This window comes from Pipra filicauda, unplaced genomic scaffold, assembly GCF_003945595.2.
Source record: "Pipra filicauda isolate LSUMZ 115617 unplaced genomic scaffold, ASM394559v2 scaffold524_size386432_pilon, whole genome shotgun sequence".
NCBI lineage: Eukaryota > Metazoa > Chordata > Aves > Passeriformes > Pipridae > Pipra > Pipra filicauda.
The window spans coordinates 277,573-290,469 of NW_024104670.1; the positions used below are offsets into that span (position 1 = coordinate 277,573).

Here is a 12,897-nt window from a genome sequence, read left to right on the forward strand (position 1 = left end):
CATTTCAGTGCAACTCAGAGCTGTTTCACACCCAGGTTTATGTCCTGGACACAACCAACTTTGTGTCTGCAATATAGAGCTCTGTCTCTGTACATATACATGTAGCTTTAATTCCATGGCTTTGAGTTCCACACAGTCGAACGGGGTCCGGAGGAGGAAGAACAAAGAGGAGGGGGTGAAATAAGAGGAGGAACAACTCAGGGCTGCTTTGGTTATTTCCTTACTGCTGGGGTTTGCTGTCAGGGATCCCAGGGTTTGGAGGAGTCACGAGCCACCCTCGGGGGCCGGTAAGGCTGTGGATAAATCCAGGAGAAGCCAACACCGGAGAGCAGCGGATCCTGGAGGTCCCCCCTGCAGAGTGCAATTAGAAGGGGTAATTAATACTGCAGTGGGGGGGGGGACACAGGAAAGGGGGGGGGTTTGGCCTCTGGGGACCCGGTGCCAGAAGTGCCACAGCACCACGAAACCTCCCCTGGGGAGGTTGGGCACCTCTCCACCAGGTCAGGAGGGGAATTGGCCCCTCCCTGGGGGAAGAGGGGAGTCACACGATCCAGCAAGCACAGGGACACGACTGGAAATGGCTCAGGGCAAGGAGGAACCTGTCAGGGACACAGGGACACTCCACCCTGGGAGCAGGAGCAGAGGATGGAGGTGGAAGGCAAGGACAGCTCCTCCTCCCCTGGGCAGGGAGCGGGGCCGGGCTGGGGAGGTTCATTCCAAGCTGCCACCTCTCCAAAAGCTTTCCTGGTCCTCACGTCATGTTTTTCTCAGAGAATAAAGTCCCGAGGGACAATTAACCCCATCCCAAGGCTCAGCAGCTGGGCCTGGAGCTGCCCTGCCTGGGTGGGATGTGGAGGAGCCAGGGAGCATGAATTTCCTGGATTACATTCCCAGCGGGCTCACAAAGAGGGAAGGAGCCCTCGAGCACGAGCAGGCAGCTCCTCGTGTGGCCGGGAGGGGGAGGATGGCAGGAGGAAGGATGTTCCCAGCCCGCAGGGAACTGGCTTCTGGATTTTCAGGAATTCCCTCATGAAGCCAAAAGGGAAAAGAAAAACATGACCCAAACTGATCCCCAACAACGTTGGCAAAGGCCCCCGGGGGGCCCAGGAGTCCGAGCTGCAGGGACGGCTCCATCTCACCATGGCAGGGGCGGGACAGGGGCCTGGAGAAAGTGCTTTATTCACCGGGGAGGGAGCTCGGGAAGGCAGGAAAACACCCCGGGAGCGGGGACAGGCAGGGGCACAGGACGTGACCACCCCAGGCCTCTCTTTATCCCGGCCACTCGCAGGACACTCCGGAGCCTCCCTCAGCATTTCCTCTTGAGGAGCTCCTGGAGGTACCGGGCGACCTCCGCGGCCGATTCCCACGGGACAACGGTGGCCTGGAAGGCCCCGGGCTGCTTCTGCTCCATCTCCTGGGTCATCCTGTGCATGGGGAAGCCCTTCCGTGGGAAAGCCACGTCCGCCGAAGTCAAAGCCACGGAAGGGCAGAAATCGTTGGCGCCGTCTCCCACGTAGAAGACCCGCTCGAACTCCACCTCCTCCTGCGCCCTCTCCGCCAGGTATTCCGTCAGGATCTTCCTCTTGCACATGTTGGCCGGGCAGTCAAGGCACTTGTGGCTGTGGTAGGGCCCCAGGGTGAGGTAGCCCCTCTTGTCGAAGCTGGACGGGTTGCTGAAGATCTTCCTGAAGAGCGAGTGGACGCCGGCCGCCCTCAGCTTGGCCTCGATGCCGAACATGTTGGCGTCGGAGATGAGGATGAGCTCGAAGAGCTCGTGGTTCTTGGAGAGGAACTGGAAGAGCTCCGGCATGCCCGGGCTCAGCGGGATGTTCTCGTAGAGGGCCTTGAAGTCTGCGGGGCGCACGCCCTGGTCGCCCAGGAAGGCGAGGACGCGCCGCATGTACTCGTTGTAGGAGCCCTGGCGCTGGCTCTGCCGCAGCGGCTCCGGCAGCGCCTGCCCCGGCGCCAGGCGCAGCACCGAGTCGTCGCTGTTCTCGGCCACGATGGTCTCGTCGAAGTCGAACACCAGCAGGAACCGGGGGGGCCGGGGGGTGGCCATGCCCACGCCCTGCAACGAGCACAACGCCCGGGGCGTGGCGGCGGCGCCGAGCACGGCACCGGGCAACCGTGCAGCACCCCTGGGCCACCTCCCCTGGGCCGCCTCCCCTGGGCCACCTCCCCTGAACCACCTCCCCTGAACCACCTCCCCTGGGCCACCTCCCCTGAACCACCTCCCCTGGGCCACCTCCCCTGGGCCACCTCCCCTGAACCACCTCCCCTGAACCACCTCCCCTGAACCACCTCCCCTGGGCCACCTCCCCTGGGCCGCCTCGGGGGTTAATCCCCGCTGACACCCCCTGTGACATCCCTGAGGGGGTTAATCCCCGCTGACACCCCCTGTGACATCCCTGAGGGGGTTATCCTGCCCCTGAAGGGATCATTCTGTCACCGCTAATCCCGCTGTTCCTGCCCTCAAGGAGGTCACTGTGTCGCACCCCGGACGGCCCCCCCGGGGGGTCTCATTAGATCAGGGAGTTAATAGGGCTGGAAAAAGTCTCTGAGAGCGCTGACCATTAACCCAGGACACCTCTAACCCAGGACACCTCGGGGTGTGTCGCTGGATCAGGGAATTATTAGGGCTGGAAAAGGTCTCTGAGATGGTCGAGCCCAGCCCCTGACCCAGCACAGCTTGGCCTCGTGCAGGGAGGGCCCTGGGCTGGGGGGTCACTCCCCAGCCTGCTCCTGTCCCACCCCTGGCACAGGGATTTGTGTCCCTGCAGATGGCCAGGAGGGGTCTGGCTCTTCCCAACATCCTGCAGGTTGGTTTTTGCTCCATCACCCGTCGTAGTTCCCCCCCCAGGTTGGGCTCTGCAGCCACCCCAGGGAGAAGAGCAGGGACAGGACCCAGGGAACGGCTGGAGCTGTGCCAGGGGAGGGTTAGGCTGGATTTTGGGAAAGGTTCTTCCCCCAGAGGCTGGTTGGGCACTGCCCAGGCTCCCCAGGGCAGTGGGCACAGCCCCAAGGCTGCCAGAGCTCCAGGAGGGTTTGGAAAACGCTCTGAGGGACAGGGCGGGATTGTTGGGGTGTCTGTGCAGGGCCAGGGGTTGGGCTGGATGGTCCTTGGGGGTCCCTCCCAGCTCAGGATGTTCCATGAACTCAGAGCTGCCTCCTGCCCTGCTCTAAACCCAAAATTAACCCCCTCTGCCCACCCGGGGCAGAGCTGGTGCCCCCCAGCCCGGCCTCCCCAGTCCCCCCTCTCCCCTTGGCTCTTCCCTTGGCTCTCCGGGGGGGGGGTTTGCAGGGTGGGGACCCAGTTCCTGCTCTCCCCGAGCAAAGGAGGGACGGGCAGGTGACAGCGGCACTGACCTTAAACAGGCATGGCAGCCCCACGCCCTGGCAGCACCTTCTCATGGTGGGACCATCCCGGGGCGCCAGCGGGGGCTGCAAAGCACAGAAAACGGGAGCCCGGTGAACAATTTGGGCTCCCCCGGCTGCCACCTTCGGGCCCCGCTGGGCACGGCCGGGCTCGTGTCCCGCCGCGACCTCCCGAGCCCGGGCACCTTTTGTACCGGGAGGGGGGAATTAAGGGAGAGCAGCCGGAGCCTGTTTAATGCCTCTGATCCCTCGTAATTCCCGCCGGGCGCACGTGAAGGCAGCCAGCGGAGCAGCCAGAGCCCCCCGGCAGCGCGTGCCCTGCTCCCAAATTCCCCTGATTTCCTCGCCGCGTAATTAGCTCGGGTGTTCCGCGGCCGGAGCGGCAGCGCGGGCGGGACGTGCCAAGGCAGAGCCCGGCTCCCATCCCTCCCAGCCCCGCAATTCTGCCGACCTCTTGTGGTCCGAAGCGGTGGGAAACCTCCAAAAATCAGCCAAAACCCGGCTGCAAATTCAGGGATGACCCACCGGGTTGTTTTAACTGGGCACCGGGAGCTTGGCTGAGCCGGGGCAGGGAGGATTCCAGCGATTTGTCATCGGCACGACAACGGAAGAGTTTTGCAGCTGAAGGTGATTTGTGGGGGATTTGGCTGGATTGAAGCCCAGCATCCAACTATTTTGGGCACAAACACGATTCATGACTCTGCTGAAATAATAAACCACGGCTGCACCTCGGTGCTGGTGCCCAAAAATGAAACCTTGGCTTGGAATCTTGTAAAAGCCACTTTTTTTTTTTTTTTTGGTGGCACCTTGGACCAAACCCTGGTTGTTTCTTTGCAGGAATCAAAACTTCATGTTTATTCACAGGCATGGTTTGAAGCCCAATAATGCCAGAGCCAGGCTGGCAGTGGGAGCAGCCACTGTGGTTTTCAGGTCCAAACCAAGGCAGAGAGGGGAAAAAAAAAAGGGATTAAACATGAAAGAGGAATTGTAATTTTAGCCCCTGTGTTCTAAAGAGCTGCCAGCAGTGACAAAGTAATTTGGGGCTAAGCCTTAAGGAGGCTTTGTGGTGCCCAGGGAAAGAGCCCTGGAATGGCTGGGGAAGGCTGGGAGCAGCACCATCCACCTGGATCTCACATTATTCCCCTCAGCAGAGCTCCCTGCAGCTCTTCCCACCTCCCTGGACACTTGGGACAAATCCAGCTGCTCCAAAGTGCTGGAAAACAAAACCTGTTGCTGTCTGAGTCTCCCTGTCCCCGTGTCCCTGAGCTCCCCCTGCTCAGGGGGGGAGAGAGGCCACCGGGCTGTTTTCTGTGGAATTTCTGAGGAAAATGACAATCCATGAAGTCAGCTGGGACAATTCCAGCCCCATCTGCCCCCTGGGGACTGGAGAATCCCTGGGATGCTGCTGCAGGAGCTTCTTCTGCTCCCAGGCGGCCCCAAACCCGAGATTAATTGTGTCAAAATGCGCATTAAAATCCGAGCCAGCGTTATTTAGGGAATAAAGGTCCTGGATGGGGTTTCCTACTGCCGACCTCTGAGGGCTCTGGGGCAAAGCACATCCAACAAAATCCACATCGAGTGCTGTTTTCCCCTTGGGATACAGCAGTGGGAGATCCCAGTGCAGGAATGGCTCAGTAATGCAGAGCTAGCCCAGCTGAGGAGGGGCCGAGCTGTGGGGTCTGGAGTTCCCTCCTCCAACCCTGATCCTGCTCCCACAGGAGGGGAGGGATGGGAAAAAATCCCTCGGAAGTGTCCCAGCCCTGAACCACCCGTTAAACCCAGGCAGGAGCTGGTGGTGCCCACGGACACATCACTGGGGGGTGGGATGGACCCGTGTGGGGCAGCGAGAGCTGAAATCCCAGCGGGATCCCAGCAAATCCAGCAGGGAATGGAGTCCGTCCGTCCACTTTCCACAAAAAAGGGGCTCCCTCACAAGGCAAAGCAAAGCAAAGCGTCCCCGTCCCCCGGTAATGCCCAGCCCGAGTGTCGGGACAGGAACCGGGCGGGGGCGGTTTGGGGGACCCAGACGCGGTTTGGGGGATCCAGACGCGGGTCCCGCATCCAGAGCTGGATCCAGAGCGGCGGCACCGGGACGGCTCCGCAGCCGGTCCCGGCACAGCCCGTGGCGGGTCCCGCCGGGGCCGCAGCGGGGCTGACTCATGCCCGGAGCGTTCCGGCACCTCCGGGGGTCCCTCCCGGTGGGGACCCCCCGGTACCGGCAGCATCCGCCCCGGCACCTGCGGGACCCTACGGGATCGGCGTCCCCGGTACCGGCAGCGTCCCCGCCGGTATCAGCGGGGTCCGGAGACCCTCCGGTACCGGCACCATCCTCCCGGAACCCGCAGGGTCCTGCAGGACCGGCATCTCCCGGTCCCGGCAGGGTCCTACGGGATCAGCATCCCCGGTACCGGCTGCAGCCGCGGCGGATCAGAACCTCCGGTACCGGCACCACCCGCCCCGCTCCCCGCGGGGTCCCAGCGGCTCCGCACCCCCGGGACCGACACCTCCCTGCGGCGGCCGCCGGACGCGTCCTTACCGGGCGGGGCCGTGCCGGGAGCGCCGCCGGTGCCGGAGCCCGAGCCGGTGTCCGAGCCGGTGGCGGGGCCGGTGCCGCGGCCGCCGCGAGCGCGGCCCCTTTAAGGCGACGCCACCGGGGCCGCGCGGAGCCGCCGCAGTGCGCTGACGTCACCGCCCGCGCAGCCAATGGTGGCGCCGCCTGGGCGCCGCGGAGGGGCGTGGCCATGCCTGACCACGCCCCTTTCCCGAGGGGAGGGGGGAGGAGGCGCCGCGCAGGTCCCGCCGCCCGCCCGCCCCCGCGCCGAGCCCCAAAGTTGCCAAATCGGGAAAAAAACCAACAAATCCCCCTTTCCCTCCCACGCCCCTCGGTAATAACCCACCGGGCCGCGTTGGGATTGAGCCGTTCGGGGAGGATTTTGCCCCAGAACAATCCGCAAAGCTCAGGAAGGCACTGGCTGAGGAAAACGTAGGAATTGTCCCCAAAATACACCCGGGGGAGGGGGGGGGGGGGAGTCGGGACCTCCCGCACTGCGGGGCCACCGTGCCCACCCCGCCCTGGGGGGAGGGCGGTCCCCCGGCTAATTTTGAGGTCCCCGGGTTAATTTTGGGAGCTGGCGCAGCCCCGCAGCCCCAATTGCAGGGTGACCCTGCCAGGGCTGTGCCCGCACCCCAAAATACCCGCCCGGGCTCCAGGGCGGGGCTCCCGCGGTATCTCTGGCTCTGCAGGAGCCCTGCAGGCGCCGGCGATAAAAATACAAGGGCAGCTTGTCCAAAGGGAGCGGCTCGGCCCTGAAAGCACATCGGGAGACCATCGGAGGCTGTTCCGTCCTGCTCTTTAATTAAAAGTGTCCAAGAGTGGAAGGGCACAAACAGAGCTCAGAAGCTCTGCAAAACCCACAGTTTGTGCTGGGCTGGGCCAGGGCGGCTGCCCCGGCAATGCCACGTTGTCCTGGTGCTCTAAACTGTCCTTCTTTTGGCACAATTGTGCCCCAGAGCAGAGCTCAGGGTATTGCTGAGACCTTCCTGAGCAGCCCTTGTTCCCCAGAGCCAAAGGAACCGACCCTTCCCCCCGAGGGCACCCGGAGCCACCTGGAAAGAGCCTCAGGGTCAGGGAAATGTTGGGTATGTTTTTATCAGCTCTTCAGTCCGAGCCCTTTGGGCTCTTTGCTGCAGGGCACACCCTGTTTCCTTGGCACAGCCCGGCCTTTGCTGTCCCTCCTCTGGCATTTCCCCCCCCTTTGGAGCTGCACCAGCTCCCCCTCAGGCCGTGGGGACAAGTGGGAGACTCCAAAGGGCAAAGTGTGCCTCCTTCCCTCTGCAAGGCAGTGGGGCAAAGATCATTCCAGAAACATCCCGGCCGGAGGACTTTGGCAGGGGGTGATCCTGGATCCCAGTGATTTTCCACTGCTGGAAAACCCTGGGGAGCAAGTGAGGACAGTGCCCTGGGCTGACAGTCCTGGCAGCCCCTGAATAGCCAAGGCAACCTCTTCCCAACACATGGATTCACATGGATTCCCCACAATGGGTGGAACATCCTCGTGCTCCATGTTCCTGTCCAAGTTTGTCCTGGTTTTTCACCAAGGAGGGGAATTGCATCAGCCCAGAGCAGCCCCAAGGCCACGGTGGCCACGTCGCCGCCTCTGCCTGTCCCTCCCTCGCCGCTTTTCCATCCCAAAGAATCCCAAAGTTTGGGTAAGACCAGCTCAGCAGCCCCCGGGAACTCAGCCTGTGGCAGACAGATGTATTTTGGGGGAGTTCTTGAGTAAAAGTGAGGCTTCCCTTTCCTGCCCAGGGGAGCTGATCCCTCCCTACAGCTCAGTTTTCCAGGCACATGGATGAGGAAACTCCAACTGCAGCCGCTCATCTCCTGCCTCCACACAACCAGCAGCTCCAGCAAACAGGATTTCCTTCACAGCAAGACATTTTTGGGGGCTGAATAATATTTAGATGGTCAAATCAGGGAAAAACCCCTCAAAAAGTAACAAACAACAAGAGAGCAAACCCCACTGCTGCATCTTCCCTGTGGGATGAAGTTCCCAGGTGTCTATTCCCGGGAGGCTCCCCCAGGGCAGCAGCGGGGACGTGGCAAAGGGGCCAGCTCTGCTCAGTGGGGGGAGCTGAGTCCTCCCCACATTTCCCCCTGGACACGGGGTTCAGTTTGGCTTTGATGCCAAAAGGCACCAAGGAGGGAACAAGAGGGGAGGGGAAATCACAGCCCATCAGGAGTCATGGGATCAGCCAGAATCATGGAAAGGTTTGGGCTGGAAAGGACCTTAAAGCCCACCCAGTTCCACGCAGGGACACCTTCCACTGTCCCAGGGTGCTCCAGCCTGGCCCTGGACACTCCCAGGGATGGGGCAGCCACAGCTCCTCTGGGAAATCCATCCCAGCCTCTCCCCACCCTCGAAGGGAGGAATTTCTCCCCAGTCCCTCAAATTTCCCTGGGGGTGGCACTGGAAGGGCTTCAAGGTCCCTTCCCGCCCAACCCATCCCGGGGGTCTGTAATTAGCAATTAATGAGGAACAGGTTCCAACAGGGATCCCGTCGGAGCCGCCTCCCTCCATCCCCTCCATCCCCGCAGGACGAGCTCCACTGCCACCTCCTGGCTCAGCCTCCCCAAACCCTGCCCGGGTTAAGTCCCAGCCCCTGGGGAAGGATTTCTCTGCAGGGTGGGAAAAGCCACGAGCTGTGACAGCCCCAGAGCCCAGGTCACATCTGCTGGAATTCACTCAAACCACCGGTTCATCTGCTGGGACAATCCCATGGTATTCCTGGAGGTTTATTTTCCCTGAACAGCAGGCAGTGGATGGATTATGGAACGTGCTTCAAGTGAGTCAATTAAAATCCACGAGCATCATAAAATCCTGTTGTTTTCTGGGAGTAACAAAGGGCTTCAGTTTTCACGGAGCACGACACAAGCTTTCGGGCCAAGTGGGAATTTTCCTATGGATTAGCAACTCTTACATTCCCAAACATTTGCTTCCTAAGAGCAAGGGGCACTCAGGGTGCCCTGGTGTGTTCTGCCACACTCCCAGGTTTCCTTTGGGAATCGTTTCCCAGCACAAACCTGCGCCTGGAAGGGGCAGTTCCACACCACCAACGCGCTTCCCGGGCGCTCCCTCTTCCCAAGGCTCGGGATCTCCTCTCCCCTGGCCCTTGGGAACGGGGTCAGGGTGCAGCTCATCCCAAATCCGGCCTCCCTGGGCTGCCACTGGAGCGTTTTCCTCCCTCCAGGTGCTGTGGGAAAGGGCACAGAGGGAACTTCCCCCGAGGAGTCCCAGGGACACAAGACCCAGGTTTGGAGACCTTTGCACTATCAGTGACATCCAAGGCTCAGGAGAAATCTGACCCCTCCGTGCCTGGGCTGCCTCGGGGGGAGTCCTTTTTCAGGCTGAACTAATTTTATGTCTCAGGATCCCGGGATATCTCCAGGGGGACTCTGTCCACACCATTCCCTGCGCGGCCGAAACCGCCGGGAACGCAGGGAAGATTTCCCAAGGGATATTGGTGGAAGATTTCCCAAGGGATATTGGTGGAATTCCCTGCTTTTTGTAGCTTCAGCTGAACCACAAGGAGGTGCCTGATTCTCATCTCCTTTATTGGAGTATTTGCCATCCACTGACTGAAAAACCTCGGGGAGGAAATTGGGCAGAAAATGTAAAAGGAAGTGAAAAGGGAATTGATGATCCTGGATCGGGAATGACCCGGAGCTCCCTTCCACAGTTCCAGGCAGGGCTCTCAGTTCCACATCTCCAGAACAAGGATATTTACTGATCTGACCATAATACACTGAATTTAATCACAGGGCAGCTCAAGGAACCACCACTGGAAAGCCTTTAAACAGCGAGTTCTCCTTCACAACAGCCCTTTTCTAACGAATTTCCTGCTCTATCCCAGTTGTTTACCTGGTAATTAAGGCATTAAATAATTCTCCCAGGCTGCAGGAGAGGTTTAAACAGGGAGATGAAAACATTCCAGTGTTTTCCTTTATAGGGAAAGTCCACAAACACTTCAATTCACGGCCCTGCTTCGGGTCGCTCGGGGAAAAGGTTCCTTTGAGTTGAGCTTTTCCTCTGGAAAAGCAAAAACTTGGGAAGTGTTTTGCAATCTGTTGTCTCAGCCTCTGGTTTTGCAAGCCCTGAGCTGTGCCAGTGCCCAGCCCTGGGACTGTTCTGCAAGGCACAAACACGGCACATCCCAGAGTTTTTAACTCCCAGTTTCCCCTGGAACCTGCAGGACAAACGAGGACAAAGAGACCTCCCGCCAGGAGCTGCCCCTGGACTGCCCTTCCCAGGCAATCTCAAGGGAAAATTGCAAAATTAGGCAGTGAACAGCAGCAAACCCCACTTTTGTCCAGGTCAAACCAGCAGAAAGTGCCACAAAAGCCACGACTGCAGCTCCTCCCGGGTTCCAGCTCAGGGTCACGGGGGTTGGCCCAGTTTGGCTGCTCGGGGGGTCCCTCTGTCCATTCCTTGGATTTCTGGCTGCACCAGCCCTCAGGAGAAAGGAATTTAAAAAAGCAGAAAGTGGGAAAACGTGAGCTGCCCCCCCCCTGCCCACCCTTCCCCCTTCTCCTGAGGGCCTTTGCCTGCTTTTTTAGAACATCTTTCTCCAAAGCAGCGTTTTAGTGACAAAACCCAACCCTTTAAGTCACTGAATCCTGCAAAGCTGCCCCAAACCATCCCCTTTGGTTTGTCAGCCCGGGCAGGGAGGAGGGAACACGTTCCTGAGCACATTCCTTGGCGGTGCCCAAGGTGTGCAAGGATGCAAATTTGGGAATGAAGAAGCCACAGCAAATCCCAGCCTGGAATTCCCTGCCTTTCCTAGCACCCATTTTCCTTTCCTTGCTGGAATATGTCCCTTAGGAGAGACCACACTGCACAATCCCAGCTTTCAGGGGTGTCCCAGAGGACCAGGAGGAGCTGCTGCCATCGTGTCACATCGTGCCAGACTGGGAAGAGGCTTGGACAGTTTAATCTTCTGCCACAGAAATGAAGTTCATAATTCTCAGAAGGAAAAAAAAAACAACAACAAAACCCAAGTTATATCATGACCATGGACTGAAGAATAGAAAACAAACTGTCCCAGATGTTAGAATTCTGAATAGCAGCCTAATACTGTAAATTTATTGAGAAGAAAATCATTTTGCAAAACTGGAATACAATTGATTTACCAAGATTTTTTTTTTGTTTGTTTGTTTTGTTTTGTTTTGTTTTTTTAAGCATTTAAAAATCATTTAATAACAGGCCTGACCATAAAATAGTGGCACAACAGAAATGCAGGTTGCATATGTGATGTGGAATGCACAGAACCCCCAGGGTGGACCAGGCACAGGAAACACAACAATTTAAATCAGCAGTGGAAATTCAAAACTCACTCTCATAATTGGCTTTTTCTTCTAGAGGGTAAGAGGGGTGGGTATAAATATTATAGAGAAAATGTTTAAAAAGCATTGTTTCATTATTCTTTTCCTTTCAGAAATGCTGGGAGGGGTTTCAGCTCAGTCAAAAATGAGTTGGTTGGGCCCAAACTGCCCTTCCTGGTTCCTGAAGTTTCCTATGTCATGGAAAACCCAACGTGAGCGGTAGAAAATGGTGAAAAACCATCAACCGAGGAGCTGTTTCTCAGCAGAGCATTCGGTGTCTCAAACACAGTCCCTGGGGAAGAATTCCACCATCCCTGCTCTCCTGGAGAACAATCCCCTCAGGCACAACCCCGAGGTTGTCCCTCCCCCTCTGCCCAAGGGGATCTCTGGGTGTGGGAAAAGCAGCACAAAGAGGGGGAATTTCAAGGAAAAGGGGACTTACAGCACAGTGCTTGGGCCTCTGCCTGCATGGAGAGGGAGCAGCCCCTGGACTGCAGGGATGAGCTCCTGGACTGCAGGGATGAGCTCCTGGACTGCAGGGATGAGCTCCTGGACTGCAGGGATGAGCTCCTGGACTGCAGGGATGAGCTCCCTGGATGGCAGGGATGAGCTCCCTGGACTGCAGGGATGAGCTCCTGGACTGCAGGGATGAGCTCCTGGACTGCAGGGATGAGCTACACTTGGGTCTGGCTGGGGAGGAACCCAGAGCTGGGGAGCAGCAGCTGCCCCCTGATCCTGCCCTGGGCCTGGCACCCTTCCCACTCCTGTCCTCCCAGATTATCAAACAGGGATCCAGTTCCCAACCCTAAAACTCAACATTTGCCAAAAACGTGCCTCTGACCCTCGGGGACCATCCCGGTTTTCCTGCAGGTGAGGATGGGAGGGAGGGTGGGAGGATGGGCAGGAGGATGGCAGGGAGGATGGGAGGGAGGAGGAGGGAGGATGGGGGGAGGAGGGTGGGGGGAGCGGGTGCAGAGGGAGGATGGGAGGATGGAGGGAGGATGGGAGGGAGGGAGGATGGGAGGATGGCAGGGAGGGAGGGTGGGAGGGAGGATGGGAGGGAGGATGGCAGGGAGGGAGGGTGGGAGGATGGCAGGGAGGATGGCAGGGAGGGAGGGTGGGAGGATGGCAGGGAGGGTGGCAGGGAGGGCGGGAGGAGCCCCATCCTCACCCCAACTCCTGCTCTCCCTGTCCCCCCACCCCGGCAGGAACAGGGCTGTGATCCCACCTCCTCCCCTCTCCTGGCACTGCAGGAATTCCACAAGCCCCTTGTCTGAAGAGCAGCATTTGATGTGATCCCCACCTTGACTCAGCCCACGGAAAGCCCCTGACTCCGGGGATCCTTGGCTCACCCGAGAGACTCCATCTCCTCCCTGCTGTCACATCCCTCACTCTGGTGACTTCCTATTCCCAAATTAACAGGTCCCTCCGTGCCAGGATCCCCCTTCCCAACCCACCTCACACCCCCCACTCCAACCCAGCTAAAGCAAACCTGTGGAGCAGGAATGTTGTATCCCAACATCCTCATCCCAGCAGCTTGAGGGAAACCGTGAGAAGGGAAACAAGGTTAAAAAAACCCCAACAACAACAACGACAACAAAAAAAAAAAAGCCCTGTCAAAATAAATTACGTAAAGTTCT

The 12,897-nt window shown here is 58.9% G+C and overlaps 1 protein-coding gene and 1 long non-coding RNA gene across 3 annotated transcripts; both read right to left on the bottom strand.

Moving 5' to 3' along the window:
• Nucleotides 1-20: 20 nt before the first annotated feature.
• On the bottom strand, nucleotides 21-5,976 carry PHOSPHO1 (phosphoethanolamine/phosphocholine phosphatase 1). Of its 2 annotated transcripts, XR_005565719.1 has the most exons (4): nucleotides 5,912-5,976; nucleotides 3,367-3,441; nucleotides 1,140-2,068; nucleotides 21-351 (listed from the first exon to the last, which is right to left on the bottom strand). XR_005565719.1 is itself a non-coding variant. In XM_027737656.2 (3 exons), exons 2-3 carry the CDS (start codon nucleotides 3,409-3,411, stop codon nucleotides 1,307-1,309), a joined length of 807 nt encoding a protein of 268 aa, XP_027593457.1. In that variant the 5' UTR covers nucleotides 3,412-3,441; nucleotides 5,912-5,976; the 3' UTR covers nucleotides 21-1,306. The 2 variants fall into 2 exon arrangements, 1 of the variants encoding a protein (XP_027593457.1); XM_027737656.2 differs by having other exon boundaries at nucleotides 21-2,068.
• A 5,005-nt stretch (nucleotides 5,977-10,981) lies between these two features.
• On the bottom strand, nucleotides 10,982-12,183 carry LOC113996516. The gene is made up of 2 exons (XR_005565720.1): nucleotides 11,936-12,183; nucleotides 10,982-11,849 (listed from the first exon to the last, which is right to left on the bottom strand). It is a non-coding gene; the product is annotated as an uncharacterized LOC113996516 (long non-coding RNA).
• Nucleotides 12,184-12,897: the final 714 nt, after the last annotated feature.

Coding starts and splice junctions, on each gene's coding strand:
- PHOSPHO1 (XM_027737656.2), bottom strand. CDS start 3,411: ATGAGAAGGTGCTGCCAGGGCGTGGGGCTGCCATGCCTGTTTAAG. Junction 2,069..3,366: donor GGCTGCCATGCCTGTTTAAG/GTCAGTGCCGCT, acceptor TGCTCGTTGCAG/GGCGTGGGCATGGCCACCCC.